Below are 20868 nucleotides of genomic sequence, written 5' to 3'. Positions count from 1 at the left end.
TTTTTTTTAAGTACTACTGTATATCACTGTAAGTGATCATCTTTATTGTTTCACAGACGGTGACTCAAATTCTGCAGAGACAACAGACACTACAGCATCAATTTTGTCTACTGTAATACTATCAGTATGAAATTTGTCTACTGCATCAATCTACTTTTAAAAAATAGTTTTGACTTGATAAGATTTAGAAATGCATATAGTCTAGGTATGTCTAATCTCAGTATCAGATGCTCAGACTGTTATAGCGAGTGTTTGAATTTTGTATACTTTTGCACTTTTGTGTATACATACTTCCATATACTGGTTCCAAGTGAGAAAGTTTAGAACAGTGTAACACTGTGATCTTTTCATAGCAACTTATACTATAGTATATTAACTAAAGGTATAACAGCTATAAAGCAGTTAATAGTGAGTAAACAATATAATCTCTGACGGATTATGGGAAAAGGTTTATGATTGGTCGTCTGCCCTGTCAGTCAAATGGCCAGTTTCTGATCATTTTGAAGAAGAAGCCTTTATTTGTCACATATAGATTATAGCACGGTGAAATTCTTTTTTTTTGCATATTGCAGGTTGTTAGGAAGCTGGGGTCAGAGCGCAGGGTCAGCCATGATACAGCGCCCCGGGGCAGAAAGGGTTAAGGGCCTTGCTCAAGGGCTCGACACGTTTATTGACAAAATGTACCAAAAGAGATCTGGCTTGCAAGACTAAGTCAAAGCGAAACCTTTTGCTAATTCTATATCACATGTTGTTAAGTTACATCATGTTTGACAATTTCTATGTCTCCAGCAGTAATGCTAGACTTTCAGAGATATGCTTTGGGATTGTGAACCCATGGAACAAAGAAAAGCCACATTCATAAACATGACACTGTCCACGTATTGGACACTGCAGGTTACTCGCGCAACATGTTTACTGAATTCATTTTTTACATCTTCAGTAAATACTGTATCCTGGTCAGGGTCACTGTGGTTTAAGTGACTTTGTTTACATTTTGGGAAGAAAACCAAATACATTCATTGGAAAATATTGTGGGCGGGTACAAACAAAAACAATAACTGTGGAAGTCACCATGGAAGAATTGGTCAGAATTCCCTCGGGAAAGAGTGGAAGCGGGATTAAAAAAGTATTCTAGTACTACTGGTTTTGATGGACACTACAGTCTCACAATATTATGAAATGATGTGTGCAGTGGTATTGATATTCAAACTCCAGACACTTAACTTTGACCTCCGTTCCACCTACTATATCTATAAAAGTGATAACGATCGTATTCAGTAAGTGATATACAGCACAGTTCTCTAATGGACTACATAATCTACATCCAGTCAGACCTCCTGCTTGCTATATCTCCGCCTGAGATCCCACATTAGATCTCGGCTTTTAGCAGCAATGTTAGACATACAGTTGCACCAGCAAGTCACTATGTATGCCACAAAACTAATAACAAGGTTAAACTGTAACTGTGGCCTCTGTCATGCTGAATTTGAACCAGCATCTGTGAAAAATCAATAAAGTCATTGGGACATCTGTGTGTGTCTGAGAACACTCTCAAATCTGTGTGTTACCGTAAAACAATAAAATGGTGCTTCTCTTTTCATCTACTACATCACTAGAAGTGGTCATTTTTTCAAATTCACAGAAGGCGGCTCAAAGTCTGTAGAGACAACACAGACCACGGCCTCGATTTTGTCTACTGTAACACTATCAGTATATATCAATGCTATACTATGCTATATCAATACACTAAGAGGCATTTTAGCAGAAAGGGCAGTTTTGACTAGACATAGATACATTATGTAGTCTATTGAGTAACATCCAGCTATGTATCTACATGCTGCCTTTTTACCTTAGATCTCTACTGTACTCTGAGGATCAATATTTTTAACAGGAGTGTTACACTATTCTGCAAAAAATATCAATAGCAAAGCATGTTGATGGACTGTGCACTCCTGACTGTTGCACTCCTGACTGTTTTCATTTTCTTCAACAGAGCTCAGTCAAAAAATGTTGCCGTTTTGTCTATTATATAAATATAATTGAGGCCAACATATGACTATTACAGGTGTATTAGAGGTTTCTTTTTCATCCCACTCCTGTCCACACTTACAGTTATTTCTGTTTGGACCATGTCCACAATGTTTTCTAATGAACTTGTTAGAATAATAGTTGTAATAGAATAGTTGGTTCTATTTTACAAAATATTAAACGAAATCATTTATTTTATTCATATTTCACTATAGCATACCAAAGCCCATAGCTATCTTCTAAATATATTCCTGTATGGAATCATTTAAATAAATCTGTTGCTGTGTTTTTTTTTTAAATGCCTACAAAAACAGAACAACATTTTTTGTTCATTTTAAAAAAAAGGCCCTTTAAGTGAGTTTTACTGAAATTTTTTGGGAATGTGCTGGCTTTCTTTACCCCAACAAAGACATTCTTCACAAAAAACCCACAGTGAGATATCTCTGTATTTCTCTGCACTGACACTTATTAACAAGTGTCTCATTTAAGTGTTTAATTTGTCCTTTTAGTTTCTGTTTTTTACTAAGCATTACAATTTGTTCCATATTCACCTTGCATTTAGAGGTAAGTTCCAGAACAATGAAAACAAATTTTTGGTGTACATAATGCTGAGATTATTGTCCACTACTGAACCTTCTCGTATGCTGGCTTTGTTAATAAAGCCAGGTTTTTTTTATATTCCTCTTGTATTCAGTGGTAATGAAGAGTAAGCCACTATGTACTGTATGTAATCAGTGAACTCCTTAATGAGAACCTTAGCCATCTTCATGCACTGGTATGAAACTAGCACTTTATTAGTTATGTCAGGAAGTGAAACAACACTAGGTACACTAGTGTTGCCAAGGAAAAGAGAAAATGGTTTGCCCAAACTTGCATTGTTAAATAAAAGCAGGCAAATTGATCAATGAAAAGTCATACAGGAGTCATACATCTGGTTCTGACTCTGATGCCTTTCCATAGCTAGGCCTATTTGATTGGGTCATGAAGATGAATATGGTGAAAAAGACCACTCAGAGTAAGAGTTCACAACCCAGAAAAATATCTGGTGATAACAAGTGCATAAAGGTAAGATACATAAAGAATAAAACATGGCAGGGCACACTAGTACAGGACAATAATCAATGATTTGTGATGAGGCCCGACATGAAGCAGAGTTACCACCCTGAAGCTGATTATTTTCTAATAACATCACATCCTGAAATGTTTTATTCACCTTATGCCACAGCAATTTGCCAAGGATTATAAATTTGATGAATGAATGTATGTGTCAGAGGGAGTGGGCTGAGACGGATGCAGATGCAGTTAGAGTTATTTATTGAGAGACTGGCAGAAAATCCAAAATGTTAGGCAAAGTCAAGGTCAAAGAACAGGCTATGGTCAGGCGATCAGCAAATAGTATACACAGGGAAGTAACAAGATACAGAAACCAGGAAAATATCAGTGTCAAAACCAGCAAAGCAATCAGAGAAACAACAAGCTTGGTAAGTTCAGATGCAAGATACAAACTGAGCATTACTTTGCACTGAGTGTGGTGTGAGAGTTTCTTTTAAACTGTTTTAAACTGTGATCAGACGTCCGGTGATTGGGAACAAGTTAGCGGTAGTGGGTTCTGGGAAGTGTAGTCCGAGGCAGCCGTGTCTGTGGGCCGCTGTGTGTTCTGGGAAATTAAGTTTGTTAACAGAGTTGACTTGACAGTATGATACGTCATACTTTTTATCTGGTTTTAATTACAGTTGATGTGGTGGAACATCCGCAAGATAAATCAGTTCCTGTTATCACTTAGGCTATAACAGCTATAAACAGTTTTCATTCACCAGAATTTCCTTTTACCGTTAAGTTAAGAAGATGAAAAAAAAATGGAGCTTGTCATGTTACCAAGAAACCAAGTTCAAAACCCTCTGTTGTGAAGACAACCTGCTGACTGTTGACACTGGAGACTCATAAATATTACATAAACAGTACATAAACTTTAAAGTTTCCTTACAGAAATCCAAACCCTATCAATTATGATATGTTTTTCTGTGTTAAATAAAAGGTTTTTTTAAGCCATTTATTATTAGACTTGAGTGTCGACCATATAAGTTCCGTTTGAATGAGCTGTTACTATAGAAACTGTAATTTGTTGGAACAAATGGCTTAATATGAACCTGTGATTAGAATTACAGTGGGCACTATTGTCAGAGCCTCTATTATAGAAAATAATGAACACCTTCTGACCAACCAAATTTAAGAATTCAACAGTATAAAGATTATTATTATATTATTATATTAAAAAAATATATGGTTTTAAGTAAAATTAGGGAGAGATATTATGGTAGTGGAACAGTAAATGGCCTTGTGGTGGGGCAGATGGTGTTTAGTGGGGGGCCCAAGCAAAGTTTTTTCTTAGAAACCCCAAAATTTGAGGGAGGCCACTGGTTACGCCTTCAGCTATTTGCACTGTAAGTCACTCTGGAATAAATATAAAGGTAAATGACAGGCACTGGTGTCTTACATTGGATATGTGTGCAAAGTTGTTAAGATTCAAACTACTTCAAACTCCAGATGGCTGCTTTTACTTGTATGGAGGGGAGTTAAAAAGAACAACTCTAGCGCTGTAGATGACAGGGTTGGAAAACAGATGGTCTCTTTCTCTCTCATCCTGACCTGCATGAACAGAATTTGCACAGACTTGTCTTTTGAAGGTTTATATCTGTGAAGCGTAAACAGAAGAAATAAACTCTGAGCTTACCTTCACTGCCTTTAATGGCCAATTCTTTTTTTTTTTTTTTTTTTTGCTTTAATGACAGCTTTTCACTTTTGAAGCTTTCCAGTCTTGCTTTTTTGGAAACCTTTATTTAAGTGTTTATTTTTTCTGGCAGTTGATTGGCAAAAGCTACTAATAAATATATTTTGCTGCTGTCATTACTGATGTATGGTTGGTTTCTTATGAAGATGTGTAACAGTCTGAGAGAAACGCAAACTGCCGTATCAGATTCAAAGCAGCCATTAGTAACATCAGCATTTGCAAAACTTTAATTGGCCCTTAGGGTAAAATATTTTATGGCTTCTTTGAATACGCCGCTGCTGCATGTAATCTGGAGTGTCTGTCATAGTCCATTTCCATCTGCAAAATCACTCAACATGTGTTTTATTCCCAGTGCACACTGCATAAGGAATGTATTCGGTCACTCTCTTTTTTGTCTGGCATCTCACAGGAAGATCCTAGTTTTTTTAAAAAAAAGTGGTAAAATAAGCCTTTTTAATAACTACTTACTCCATTTAAATCCCCCCCACCCACCCCCTCCCCTCCCCCCAAGATTGCATTTTTATTGCCCACTTGTTTATGGCTTTGGAGTGGCTTGTCATGCCTGATTTATAGGCTTGCCTTAGGCTCTCCTCCCTCTGTAATTTTGGTTCGAAGGCTATTAAAACTTTAGTTTCCAAAGTAAATTTACAGTTGGATAAAAAGGGCAAATACACAAGGCGAGAAATAAAAGGCTTCTGGTTTGACTCAGCTGAGGAATGACTGATATTTCAAACCCGTTTCCAAACTGAATCAACTCACTGACGTCCAGGTGAGAGGATTCGATACACAGCAAATCTCAAAGGAAGCAGCAGGGAGCTTTTTGCATGCAGAGACCTTGGACTGTTTAAATAGCTTCTGTGTTGAACCAGAACCATGAAAAGCAAACTTCTTGTTTTACAGCTGCAGGCAGATATCCAGAATAAAATGAATTCATAGCATGATAACTGTCTAACACAATATAACGGTTCGCAGTACAGCATGGTATCTGCTTTCAACCTTCTGGTCAAAGATTTCAGGAGCTTATAGAACCTGAAACATGCCTACACTCTCAGAAAAGGGGGTACTAAAGAATAACTTTCCTTGTTGTTTTAAAAAAATTTTATTAAAAAAATTAAGGAACATAACTGGACCATAATTATCTGTCTGTGTAAACACTACATACTAAAGATACAAAAGGTGTATATTTGAGGGTACAACAACAGCAACAAGGAAAAGTGCAGTTTACTGTCTTTTTTTTTTTTTTGGTGGGGGGGGGGGGGGGGGGTAAATGTAAAAACGACAAATTACATAAAATAATCATCAAAATGGAGTACATACAATTACACTCGGAATTACAATTACATTTAGAAAACATTTAGATTTGTCATCTTCTGAACATCCTGAATTTTGGTAATATAAAATTTCTCCTACAAGATCTATATGTACAAAGACCCTGGTTAACAAAGAACAGTTAAGAAAGAAATCTTAGCAGTTAGCATCAAATAAACACACACACACACACACACACACATACACCCACACACTAAAAGCTGACTAAGGTCTGCTAAAACCTGACAGAGGACACTGGGTGGCTAAACACATGAGCTCTAGCCTTGTTACAAATAAAATAGCTAACTTTGCACTTTAATTCATGCAAATAGTCTGGATGTCAAAACTATAAAATGAATTGTTGCCATTTCTCAATGTTAAACTGACTCAGAGCATCATGGGTAATAAACACTGTGAATAACACTGTATGGAGACATCGGTGAAAATAAGTGGAGAAAATAAGTTTTAAGTATTGTCTTAAGATGTCCACTGTTCCAGTAAGTAACTAGACATGAATTCTAATATATAAATAAATGTACGTGTAGTTTTTATTATTTTATTTTATTCAGATTCATAAAATGTGAAACCTGAATGAAACCTTAGTTTAGCCAGTGTGGTTCCTATTTAAAAACTACACACCCTAATTTACACCTTTACAACTTTCCAATGTTCATGTTCCAGTAGCGTTCATGCTACTAATCATTATCAGTGACAGTGCGAAACACGATCACAACTCACTTAGGGGGCGGGGCTAAAATGAAAAGTTCTAAGAATCATGGCTGAAAACGTTCGAGACTAGACGTAAAGTGGCAGTCTAACTCATAAAGTGACATGCAAAATATGACCTAAATGTGTGAATAGTGATTCACAAATGTCATATGACCAATAATTGCAGAAGATTTGTGTTACATCATAGATCATAGAAGATTTTTGTCTAAATTGAGCTGTATGTCCATTTCTGCTGTCTGATGTCTGATGTGTGCCAGAGTCTCACACACCTCTACTGCTGTGGTTCTCCTTAATCTCTGAACCTGTCCAATTCATCCTCATGCTTTACTTCTGTGTAGAGTTTTCAGCACTTGGATACCCTAAAGAGTCCACTTCCCCAAAACAGTTTATGCCCAAGTCTCACCCTTTCTTCAGTGGATAATCTCACTGGATATTGTAGAGTTGTAACCATTAAGACTGTCCTGTTCTCAGCCCAGATACTAAGCATCTTTTAGTATCTGGTACTCAGTATGGTTTGCATTTAATCTTCTATAAGTCTGTAGTGTAATTATTTAAAATCCCACTATCCAGTGTCACCTAGAAGAGGATGGGTTCCATTTCTCTCTGTTAAATCCAAATCCACCAGCAATCCAGGATTCACCACATCTCTACACCTGAACCAGCTCACTCACCCTAATCTTTGTGAGATTTCGCTATTTTCCTGGGTACATTTGTGAGCATTGTTTCCTCAGCTTGCCATTACTGTTACCAGTTTGACTTTTGCTTTGTTTGTGAGGTTGATTGCCATTGTTCATTGACTTCTCATCGATTGCCCCCTGCATGTTTTCTGATTACAGTTTTGTCCCGCTATTTGGATTTTCAAATTAAGCTCGCTGCTTCCGTTTCATGACACTCCGAAAGTTTTCTTCCTCTTGAAGTTTTTTCCTTGCTACTCTTTTGTCAAGTCAAGTCAAGTCAAGTGGAGTTTATTGTCATTTCAGCCATATACAAGTACACAGTGAAACAACGTTTCTCCAGAACCAAGGTGCCACATAAGACAACACAGAACAACACAGAACTACGGGGGCTACGTAATTTACATAAATTAAACGTAAAGTGCACAAGTGGAAACATGTGCAGACAGCACAAGACAGAACAGACAGTACATAACTACAACGCCGACCAGTACACAGTCCTGTTGAAAGTGATAAAGTGACAGTAGTGCAAATATTACAGCTGAGGTAGTGTAAACAGTGTAAACATAGAAGTAGCAGCAATAATAAAACATGTGCAAAACATGTGCAGTGCATGTGCATAGAGGATGTTCCGTTGTGTGTATATGTATGTATGTATGTATGCGTGAGTTCCTTTGGACCAGTTCAGTTGTGTGTGTGTATATATGTGTGTGTGTATATGTATGTGTGTGTGTGTGTGTGTGTGTGTTCCTTCAGTCCAGTTCTAGGTATTTAGGAGTCTGATGGCATGAGGGAAGAAACTGTTGCACAGTCTGGTTGTGAGGGCCCGAATGCTTCGGTACCGTTTACCAGACGGCAGGAGTGTGAAGAGTGTGTGTGAGGGGTGTGTGGGATCATCCACAATGCTGGTGGCATTGGCTTGCTTATTAGGGACCTAAATCTATATCCAGGTTTCTTCTGGATATAGATGCATAGATGCATTGGGACAATGTTTATTATTAAAAGTGCTATACAAATAAAATTGAATTAAATTTGTGAAAACTATCTGATTCATAAAATTAATTTAGACATTGGATTATGATGAAATAGTGAATTGTGAGGGATTCTGATGCACTTCACCTCCATTTTTACAGACATCTCAGGAACTATTATTAAACCAGAAGCTGTACTTTGTGTAGATTTACCCTCAGGGTAAAAGATAGACATACATTTATCTCCTGCAATGAATTCAACTTCAGATGATTAGTGCAAATGACTCATTTACCCCTTGTTAATCAAGTAATCGCGATTTAGAAACTCAATTTATCACCTTCACACCTGATTTTCGAATCCGCCTGGTTCAGTATTAAAAAAAAACAATCTAGACATCATTAGACTCATATAGACAACACGACACATGGTGATAAATGGCAATCAAGTTTAATGAAAGTTTCCCCCTTCTCTCTCTGGTAATTTGCCCTTATTGATCTCTCTGTCTGACTTTCCCCAATGTTACGACTGTTGCGTGATATTGCATTAGGAGTGTCTGTAAAAAATAATCAGGCATGCTGTTAAAACTGATCAAATTTAGACGTATCTGGAAGAAAAGGAAATGAAGATAGACAAGCTTGAAATTGGCATGACCATTAAACTTGATGTCTATCACTTGTGAGGCTTTGATGCCAGGGACTAAGGTTAATATGAGATGTGGCGTAGGGACAGTGACACACACACAAACACGAATACACACGCACACACACACACACACACACACACACACACACACACACACTGACTTGTCTCCTCTTCTGTTACAGAAATTGAGCCATGGCTCCATCGTTTTAGAGCTGAGGGCACGGTGGATTACTCACAGCTGACCTTTGACCCTGGGCAGAACGAGCTGATTGTGGGGGCGAGGTAATGAACTGTTACTCTGCTAGCATGTCAAATTCAATTCTTAGGTTCTGGTTAGGTCAAATCAACCTATCTTTTACAAAACACTAACTTTTCCAAGCACATTACAGAAGGTGTTGGCTCCACGTTCGATCACGCACAAGTGTAAATTAGTGGCATGACGCCAGGGTAGTGCTGATTTCTTCGGGTGTAAGACAGCTTCATTAACTGGAAACGAAACCGTAAATGTGAGAGCGTCATTGGTCCTTTTCTATCCATCTCTAAATAACCAGAGTGATGATTTCAACAGGCTCTTGCAGAATATTGTCGCAGACCTGCTTTTCTCATTTAAAAAAAAAAACAGAAGAGAGAAAAGGAAATGTGTTGGCAGCTGGGAACATCTCCAAGCAATTATTTAGTGACAACTGCGGGTTTGAGATGAACGAGTGTTAACAGTCCACTTCCCCAAAGAAACAGTGCCAGAAGAGTAATTAGTTTAGTTTTTTTTTTTCTTTTTCTTTCAGGAAACAGGAATCTCACTTTAGAATTAATTCAATGTGGGATTCTTATTTGTGTTATGCTAAACAAGTCCTTTGACCTGAAACTAAAGGAAATGAAGTCTGGCTTTTTAACCCAGCACTTCTGTGTTCAAGCTTTCGCTTTGCGTTAACTTCCTTACAGTTTTCAGTTAGAATAACATATTTTTTGGACTCATGTTAACTCATGTTAGTGTAGAGAGATGGAATCTAACAATTCTTAGGGATAGATTCAGACTTTTGGACCTGATTGTAAAGATTTCAAATTACTGATGGGTGATTAGCTGTCAATAAATTTCCACAAAAACATGTGTTGTACTTCTGTACAGCATATTAGAGTCTGTGTGAGAGTAGCATTGATTGGTTCTAGTTGTAATGCTGTACGGGGCAATCAATAGACATGTCAATACAGTAAATGGCCTTTAATCACAGCAGTGCTTACTGTAAAAATGCTCATGATTGCTGCTTCATCATGCTGGAGAACCCAGTATTGAGCTTTTACATAGTATAGCATGTTACACAGGCTTATACCTGCTTATACCTGGTTTCTATTTAAAATGATCATTGGTGAAACCCTGAGAGCCTCTATCAAAAGTAAAATGAAAAATTTCAGATTTTCATTTTAATAGTCCTTAATTTTTTTTATTAATGCTGGTAGCCAAATTTTATTTTACAGTTTAATTATAGCAAGTACGGAAAGCTTATTTTTATTGCATTTTTAAACACTTCTGCAGTGATCGAACCGAATATGAAAAAAAAAAAACATTTTCTCAGACAAAATGAACTGGTTATTCCTTCTAGGATTGGTTCAAGGTTCAAGGTTCTTTATTTGTCACATACATATTACATACATGTGATGTTTTAATGTAGTGAAATGTTTTTCCTCACTGCCTCATCCCACAATGCAACAGTGATACATAATAAAACAGAATATAATAAAAGCAGAATATAATGAATAAAATAGGAAAATAAAATAGAATAGATTCTCTTGATCCAACCATTGATCCTTATCACTCTATGATTCTGTAAGTTACTACAACGGAGGTGGAGCATGACACTCCGAAACATACACCTTCTCAGTTATTGTGTGCAGACATTTTTAAAGAAGACATTCCAACATCACGCATGAAAGAGCTCCTTTTCAAAGGTTTTTAAAGCTTTGAAAAGGAGCTCTAATGCCAAGGTAGCTAACAAATAATAGAGGTCTGTCTATAAATTAGACAAAAGCAATAGTAACAGTGTTCTTCAAGCTTAATTACTTTCTTTCTCAGGACATAGTTGATTGTCACTGATATCAGACTCACGTAGGAGGTCTAACGTTTAATTTGAACAATAATATAGGTCCAATATGACACGCATAAAATATATAATACAAGCAACTTTCATCATTCTAAACTGGACATTATAAGCATCCCTTATTTGTTAGCTGTATTAGCGTCATAGGTCCAGTACAAACCTAAAGAAGCAAAATTTAGACACCAAACATACCTTGGCATAGTGAATACATATGAGATAATGGGTCATCTACTGTTTCAGATTCTTTTTGTTTGTTTTTCTTGTTTTCGTTCAAAAATCTTGTCTTCAGGCTGTACAGTTAATACCTGGTTTAAACTCCTGCTATCTGAACCCTGACCATATAGCAAAATCAAACAAGAAAATATAGACCTGGTTCTAAATAAACTCAGGTTAGTCACGTGTCCTGAGATGAGGTGTGCTGCTTTTATATGAAGGTGTAATTAGCTGTTGTTTTTTTTGGACAACCCTTCACTCAGACATATATTTAGCCACGGGGCATCTCAAATGAGAGACCAACAAACCTTTGTGCCAGCTTCATGTAAGCTGTGCACACATCAGGAAGTGTTTAGATAAAAGAAATGGACATTTGAGCTCTGTTTCCTTCAAAATTGTGTTTAATGGACACACTGTTGTGATGAAGAGCAGACAGATTGGCAAATTAAAACTAATTATTGTAGGTGTATTGCTCTAAAAAGAAGGAGCAATGACACATTGCTAAGTAGGGAAAAAGACATACACTAAAATGGCTAATTGGATAATATAAATGCGGAGAAGTCAAAAGGGTTGGGGAACATTCAATTATTCTACACTCATATTCAGAGATTTTAATTAAAGCTTCATAACCTTTTGCTTAAATAGAGCAGCTATGCAACAAAGGTCTGCTTTTTTATCTTAAATCATAATTCCTCCATTAGCAAAGTCACCCAGGTTTGTCTTTTCTCTCCCTTTTTTTTCCAGAAATCATCTCTTCAGGCTGCATTTGGAGGATCTTTCATTGATCCAGGTGTGAAAACCAGTAGGCTTTTTCTCATTTTCTCTTTTCCTATAAGCCTCAGAGACACCAGGTCAGCCTTAGATGCTGCTGCTGCGGCTTTGTGCAGGACAAAATTACACTGGCATTCAGAGAGTCTATGGAGCGAGAAAAAAATGTGTTGCAGAGTCTGGAAAAAAAAAACAGTGTGTTGCAGTTGGGAGTGGAATGCAAGCGGCTTAAATAAAAGCAAAAATAGGCAGGACTCAATGGGACAGTGTACATTCTGATGTTTGTAGTAATTTTGGCTTTATATAAGATGAGAAGAATGCACTTGAAATAGACTTTTTCTCTCATACAGGAAAGTACAGTCACGGTTTTTGGTCTCTACTCATTTATCACTGTTTGTATATTCCTCCCAACTATTTGAACTCAGCACTTTCCTCTCAAGGAGTGTATATTAGAGAACTGTACAGGTTTTCGCTGTTATTGTGTGGCTGCAATTTGCACTTTGTCATCTTTCCCCCTGCTGAGTTAAGCATCTTGTAACCCTCTATGTAGCCATGTAAACATTTAACACCTTTGGGAAATCATGTGGACTTTCTCCCTGTCGACAAGAGACTCCTTTGAAGCACCATATGGGAGAGACAGCGACTGTTTAGACTTGTAAAGATTGCGTAAAATACTGGCCTCCCACAGCTTAGAGTTACGTTGCTGTAATCGAACATGTGGAGAGAAGACAAGATGAGTCTTGAACATTTGCTAATTAGTTCCTGCTTTGCCTCAGTCCTGCACCAGCCCATGCTTCTGATCATCGTTAGCATCTCTTCCTATCAGCTAGGGTTGTGTGTAATTAGCAAACCTGTGTGTTGTTCTGTTGTTATGTGCAATATGGATTTTTCCCTGCTCGTGATTTACCATTTAAAAACTAATGATAAACGATTTAATTGTCCATAGCATTTCCACCATTTCAGGTTTAAGGAGAGTATGAGAGGGCGTAGTAATATTAGCAACATTATCAGCTAGGCATTGTTTGCCAGTTTTGTGCAGAATTTCAACCTCTTCTGCAGAATCGAACTTCTGTTAACATGCATGTATGTTAAAGAGAAGGCATACTCAAGATTTCTGTTATTTACTCAAGATTTCTGTTCAGAACAAGTGACTGAATAGGCTTCTGTGCTGTTGCAAATGCATGCAATGGGAAGTCAGGCCGTCAGTATTCACTCAAAAACCACTTTTGGTCAAAATTTTTTGTTGGTGTCCCTAATAAATATAGTTAACTGATGTTACTTATATACTTGTCTAATGATAGCTAAGTTGAACTTCCAAGGATAGATTTTATTTCATAATAATAAATTCAAAATATTCTCCATTTAGCGAGTGAATCCAGTCAAGAGCATATGAGATGGGGAAGGGGCGGGGCTTCTAGGTGGTGTCAGTTAATATTGGCGAGCTCAAAACACCTGTGCTAATCATTCCAGATTAATACTGAAAAAAAAAAAGACTGGTCTTTTGGTGTATTTTGAGTGATAACCTGTACGAATGTACAGTGTTTAATTGCGGAGCTCCTATGCAGGTTGGAAAATCTGGTAATATAATATAATATAATATAATTAGATTAATTGTCACTGGATACTGTAGCAGTGTAATATTATGTAGAGACAATTAAATTGTTGTATCACACAAGCCTAGTTGTTATCCTATGTCAGTTTAAATACTTATTTAGTAGTGTTCTTTGCACATATTGTTCCAGCAGTTCAGAAGTGTGATTGCTTGTTGCTTGGTTCCTAGTTTTATCATTTTTCTGTAGCTTGTTAATCATGTCCTTGTTTTTTGGTCTGTATTTCGCAGTCTGGTTTTCTCAGTCCTTGTTATTTAGTCCATGGATCGCAGCTCTTGAATCTTAGACAAATTGAGCTTGTATCTCAGCTCAATCCTGCTCCAGTTCTGCCAGTTCCATGCTCCAGATCATTGTCAGCACCTGTTCCTAATAATTAGTCTTATGTGTAATTTGTCTCACATATGTCTTTTTCTGCTGTTTTCCTAGTTTCAGCTTATATGTGTTCTTTGTACATATTATTCCAGCAGTTCTGAGGTTTTATAGCTTGTTCCTCGTTTCCTTGGTTTCCAGGTTCCTAGTTTTCTAGAGCCTTGTCAAACTTGTCCTTGTTTTTTGGTCTATGCTTCCTAATCTGTGTTTCTTAGTCCTTGTTTCTTGTCAATGGATCTCAGCTCTTGCATCTTGGTCCTCATTTCCCAGTCTGTGTTTCTCGGTCTTTGTTAGACTATCCTTGTTTCTTCAGTCCTTGTTTGCCACTCTGGGTTTCTTAGGGTGTTTCTCAAAAGTATCCTAGTAAGGCTGCATATCTCGGCTGCCACGTCATCAAGCGCCACCGAAGGCTGTCTCAATTTGAAGGATCCTTGGAAGGCAGCCTTCGCTTCGTGGCCTTCATTCAGCAGGATGGACAATCCTTTGCATCAGTGTGTCCTTCACGTCCTCCAATCACCCACAATCCTTTGCACACTTTCCGAAATTCACCAAAAAAAAAATGGCGGGACACAAGTTGGCACTGAGCACCCCTGGGTTTGTTATGAAAGGTAAAAATGAAAGGTAAAGAAGACCAATAGTGTTGTTGGAGATGAAGGCATTCATGTTTTCTTTTGTTTTGTTGTAAACTAAATGCTGCCCATGTTATAAACCACTGGGAGACCACAAACGGTTGTCATTTGATTCTCATTCGCTTTATTGCATTATATAAAATCAGTTAATATAAAGATTTATAAAAGGTATTTTCCTAAATTACTTTTAAATAGTATTACAATACTACATTAACAAAAAAATCAATAGTACTTATAAACGACCTCAGTCATCTTCAATAGCACTTGTTAAATAGCAACGTTTTCAATAGCAACTCTCAAAGTTTTTGCGCCGTGACCGCAGGGGGAAACCTTCATGACGTGGCCTTGAAGTAGCCATGCGGACTTACTAGGCCGTCTTATTCTAGCATTCAATGCTGAGGAGGAGTCTAGCATAGAAGCCTCAAAAGGACTGTTCTAGGAAACATGCAGCCTCACTAGGACACAGCCTTCCGTTTGAGAAACACACATAGTCTTTGTTTCCTAGTCCTTGTTCCATGGTCTTTTTTTTCTCTGTCTACATTTCTGGTATATTTTTCTAGTCTTTTTTTTTAGTTTTAGTTTCTTCATGTAATCCTGAATTTGGTTATCAACCGTGCACATCCAATAAGCCTTATGTGGAATTTGTCTGTTATCATAATTTCAGTTTATATGTGTTTTTCGCACATATTGTTCCAGTGGTTCTGAGGTGTGATTGCTTGTTCCTTGTTTCCTTGGTTCCTAGGTTTTTAATTTTCCAGTAGCATGTTAGACTTGTCCTTGATTTTATTTTTTTTTTTTTTTGGTCCATGTTTCACAATCTGGGTTTCTCAGTCTTTGTTACTTGGTCCATAGGTTTCAGCTCTTGAATATCAGTCCTCATTTCTTTGCCTGTGTTCCTCAATCTTTCTTTCCTGGTTATTGTTTCTTGACCTTTGTTTCCCAGTCCTTGTTGGCCACTCTGGGTTTCTTAGCCTTTGTTTCCTGGCTCTCTTTTTTCAGTTCTAGTTTTCTGGTCCTTGTTTCTAAGTGTCCATTTCCTGATTCTTGTCTCCCAGTCCTTGGTTCTTGTTACTTGGCCCTGGATTTTTCTGGCTCTTCTTTCCCACTTCTTGTTACTTGATACATGTTTCCTGGTTATTGTCTCTGGTTTATGTTATTTATTAATTTATTTTTGTTGTTTAACTTTGTTGTACCTTGCTAACCATATTTTATAGTTAAGCCTTGCCTGTTGCCTCTAACCTTGATTTACCAGGTTTTATTCTGGTTTAAGTATTTACTTCCACTAAACAGGTCTTCATGTACCATGCCCTGACTTAGACTTGATTCTTGAAAATGAAAGACTTTGTAATTCCAGCTAACTGCCCCAGGCTCCCATATATTACAAGATCATCTTCTTTAGCAAAACCCCATGCTTCTTTACCAAAGGGTTCATATACTGTATGTACCATAAGCCAAGTGAAGAACAAGATATCAGACCCCAGAACCACAGAATAGGATAAGTAACAAGAAAATAAGGTATAATAATGCAAGAAACACAAAACTGTTTGTTACACTATACAATAAACTTTGCAAATGTTGAGTGTAGGACAGCAACAAAATAGGCAATAAGACAGATTACGTGAGAATTTCTAGTAAAAATGACTATTTTGTAGTTGCATTGATCGATTGTGTGATCTTTGTAAGCTTACTCCTTAGCCTCTGCAGATAAAATGGCAGTCCCTGTGCGCAATAGAAAAAAAAAGTCTTGTGCACATAAGTAAAATGCAGTGTGTTACATGTAAAGAGGCTGAATAAGGAAGATGAAAGATTAAGAGAAGAGCTTTGATATTAATCCAGTTTGAAGAACCCTCCAGCAGATGAGTTAATTGGTTTGATGGCCTAATGGAAGTAGCTGTTTATGAATCAGGGAGAATCTGCCAAAATGTTTTGTAACCTTCTTCCAGATATGAGGGAATTGAACAATCAATAGACTGGATAATCTGCAGTACCTACTTTAATGTCTATGGCTACTCTCAGCCTAAGATGCTCTGCCCATGGGATAAGGTCCCATATAATGTAATGATGTTTTTTGTACACTTTTCTGGCCACAAACTTCAGGATCAAGATGTTTGTTTGGCAATTTGAAAAGCAATTTGGCTCTCTCCATTTCCCTGTATACACATTTCCGTGCACTGATTTTTAGCAGGAAAACAAACTTTTGCATATAGTGACTGGATTTACAAAAGTTTACTACATCCCATCTTTCAAATATATTTAAAACATAACAGGGTTATTTTAGGCAGGATGAAGCTACAGGTCAGTACCCTCTCTATGATGCTTCTGTAGAAGCAGTTAAGAATGTTCCTATACTGACCATCACGCATACATTTATGTAAAATGGTTTCTGCATGTATCCTGCTTTATTTATATCCCAAATGAAGAGCTGTGTCTCAGGATGCATACATATGTACTATTCTAGACCAGTGGATAAGTCTATGAATTAATATGTTTTGCATACCAGTGTTATGAATATTGTCGATTAGTAAATACTCTTAAGTGTTAAAGTTTTCGATTTGAGAAGCAGCTCAGGACGACAGTCTTGATGACAGTGGAACATTTTTAAAGAGAAATTAACAGTTATGTGTCAAGTACAACCCAGGTCTGGGGGCTCCTGAGTGGCGCAACAGAAAAGTGTTCACCCTATCATTGGAAGATTGCAATTTCGAATCTCACAGCCATCCATGGATGAGAGCCAAAAGAGCAAAACTGGCCATTGTTTCTGGGTGGGGAGGGATGACATGCTCTTTTCTCCTGTAAACACTAGCACTAGTGGGCATCTGTGAGTGTCATTTATACAGAAGAGGGCAGATAGCGCTTTCCTCCGAGCATGTTTCCACCATTGTGCAGAAAATGGAAGCCACTAGGGTCTTTCGGCTGTCTTGTAGTTGTTGGTGGTAAAAGGTATGTGCTTTAGATGTGTAATATAACCCTTAGTATAAGGTAGAGAGTAAGAGAGATAGACAGAGAGAGACATGCTTTGGAAGAGACAATGATTTTGACTCTTACTGATTTTCTTACATGGTAAATGTTTTAGTAGCAATGATGTGTTAAGTTTTAAGATTGTATTTAGACTACATATTTTGGTATCATGTCTATTCACATACAGTATAAGCTCAAATAATTGAAGGACTACTAGGTGCTGTATAGGAAGAAATCACTTGATGCTTGTCTGTGCTTGAATTTTTTTTTAATTTGGCAAACACTTTTTTAACCGAACAAATGACAAAAAGTGAGGCAGAATTCAATACAAGCACAAAGTTAAGCTGTTCAGTCATAAGGGTCTGCCAGACCTTGAACTCACAAAGGGAAAATTCACCCCAAAAAACGTGTATATTCATTTATTAATTCATATTTTATTAATAAATGTATGTGTTGACTTTTTTTTTTGGTTTAAATTTCTTTCATCAATGTTTTGATCTGATTTTACTCTATTTAACACTAGATTGGTTGATTACTGAGATGCTTTTTAAATGCTTTTCTCACCATGGTTGTAAAGAGTGGTTAATTTGTTATTTTGTTAATTTATGAGTTGACTTTTTTAGTTTAAAATTCTTTCATCTATTTTTATTCTGTTTAACACTAGATTGCCGATTGCACTAGATTACTGAGATGCTTTTGAGATCCTTTTCTGCTCACCGTGGTTGTAAAGAGTGGTTAACTGAGTTACTGTAGACTTCCTGGAAGCTCAAACCAATCTAGCCATTCTCCTCTTACCTCTCTCATCAAGAAAGCGCTTCAACCCACATAACTGCCACTCACTGGATGTTTTTTATTTTACGCACAATTCTGTGCAAACTGTAGACACTGTTGTGTGTGAAAATCCCAGGACATCAGCAGGTCTTGAAATATTCAAATCCGCCCATTTGGCAACAACAACCAAGTGTGCTCTGAGTGTGTATACATACACACATAGGTCTGTATATTTATGACATTATATAATGCTCATCCATCAGGTTAAGCTTTTTATTCATCATGCTGAAACACAGCTCACTGTGTTGCAGTGACATCAGTGTTTTTGTCCCATGTGTCTGCCAGGTTGTCTGAAATGCAATTCTAGATATAGAGTTCACACTTGTATCGATTGAGTCAGAGGCCTGATATCATAATCTACTGTGGCTCCTGTTCTCTAGTAGATACTCTGGCAGCATTAAAAAATAAAGTTCAGATCAGAGGAGCAGTCTGGAGACAAGAAAATGATGTTTCGTCGATCCAGAGCTGTGTCTGTGCTTGGATTATATTCTTTGACAGCAAGGTTTGAAGGGAGGTGGCACTGAACATTCCAGTCTGAATAAGTTGAACAAAAATAGAGTAAGTTGGACAAAAACACATGGATTAATAATAAGCTTTAACAGTTTAAGATTTAAGAAAAAGTCTAAAAGTAGTGAAATGGGCGTGTCTTTATATTATAAATTTGACTGAATCTGTACATTTAACATTTAATCATTGTTGTCATGGTTGGAAGATCTATGGTTTTCCTGTGGTATTAGGATTTTCTCTTGGGCTGAATTTTTTTTTTTTTTAGTTGGACATTTTGCCTCCATTAGATTAGAATTTACCATTTTTACACACTTGTTCCAACTGGACAGCTAATTATTAAGCCTTTAATGAGTTGGGCCTGGTGTGTTGAGGGTAGGGGTAGAAGTTCAAAGAGATGTTCCTGGGCAGGGCAGGAGAACTGAAGTTCATAAACCCTGCATCAGATTATGTTTTTCAGGCTATAATGCAAACATTAAATGTAAATGTATAGTATATTATACAGGGTACCAAGAAGCACCAAGAAGCACTATGTCTACCTTTTCATCCAATGTTAATGCCATTTTTTTCACTTGTAAGGAATAAAAGATAAAAATAAGTGGAAATAAATCAGTAAATAAATCACATGTATGTAGTTTAACTCCCATTGGTTCCTGACTTTTCGGACACCCTGCATATGAATATATATATATATGCTGTGGTTATTACTAAACTGTAGTGAATTAACAGGCGTTATTATTAGAAATTTTTAAAAAAAATGTTTCTATGGTACATGCATTTGAGAAAAACGTTTTTGTTTGTTAGTGAATCTAATAATTATGATCTAATAATTGTCATAGCTGTTATTTATGACAATATAAGTAATGATATCTGAACATGTCATGAAATGTCATGGTTTTAATGCTGCTTCATTAATATGTATTGTATGATGTTACTTTTTAAATATTACAATATACACTCACTTGCCACTATAATAGGAACACCTGTACGCCACGTGATAGGATAATTGCATATCAGCCATGATTCATGTGGCAGCAGTGCAATGCATGAAATCACGCAGACACAAGTCAAGCACTTCAAGTAAAGTTCACATCAGACATCAGAATGGGGAAAAATGTGCCAGGCTAAGTGGGCAAAGACTCATGTATACTGGACAGTTTAAGACTGGAAAAACATTGCCTGGTTAATTCTTTAAAATATGCCAGTTGTTTTTCCGTAAGTAGATTTTTAAACGGGTATTTAGGTGGAATTGGAATAGAGTCTTTAAATGCAATTTTCTCCTTTTCACTTTTGGGCATAACCAGATTTTTGAAATGTTAGATCTTGAGATTGAGATATATACAAATAAGACAGCAACATACAGTATGTTCAGAAAAGCCTGTAGTTTTCAGTAGTAGGCTGCTGACTGTTGATCACCAGGGATTCCACACAAAAGTAAAACATATACAAACAAGAATAAACCATTTAGTCAGAACATTTCTATAGTTTAACATGACGTGAACATCAGTTCATGTTCAGAAATTATTTGTGACAAAATTGCTGCAGTAGGAATTGTGGGAGTGTAGCAGTTGTTGGTTCTGTGCTACCGACTGATCTGCTTTGAGCTTTTCATCCAAAAGCTAGTAGCTATAAACCAGTGTGGTGCAGCCCGGATGTATTCAGTATTATTCTGCATGCTGTTTACCCACCTCATGATTTTTACTTTTCAGTGATAAATTTTCTCCCGGCATGAATACACTCTTTACAAAACGGTGG

At 37.0% G+C, this 20868-nt stretch overlaps 1 protein-coding gene across 1 annotated transcript in view; it reads left to right on the top strand.

Annotated features, from left to right (window-relative positions):
* sema5a (sema domain, seven thrombospondin repeats (type 1 and type 1-like), transmembrane domain (TM) and short cytoplasmic domain, (semaphorin) 5A) overlaps window positions 1-20868 on the top strand; it is a 209275-nt gene that overhangs the window by 61378 nt on the left and 127029 nt on the right. Inside the window, exons 3-4 of the mRNA XM_026938143.3 lie at window positions 9324-9423; window positions 12189-12234. Of these exons, the coding sequence (XP_026793944.2) occupies window positions 9324-9423; window positions 12189-12234 (146 nt within the window). The remainder of the gene's footprint in view (window positions 1-9323; window positions 9424-12188; window positions 12235-20868) is intronic.

This window comes from Pangasianodon hypophthalmus, chromosome 22 (assembly GCF_027358585.1).
Source record: "Pangasianodon hypophthalmus isolate fPanHyp1 chromosome 22, fPanHyp1.pri, whole genome shotgun sequence".
In the NCBI taxonomy this organism is placed as follows: Eukaryota; Metazoa; Chordata; class Actinopteri; order Siluriformes; family Pangasiidae; genus Pangasianodon; species Pangasianodon hypophthalmus.
The sequence above is the reverse complement of the archived record's forward strand: the minus strand, read 5'-3'. Positions and strand labels throughout refer to the sequence as shown.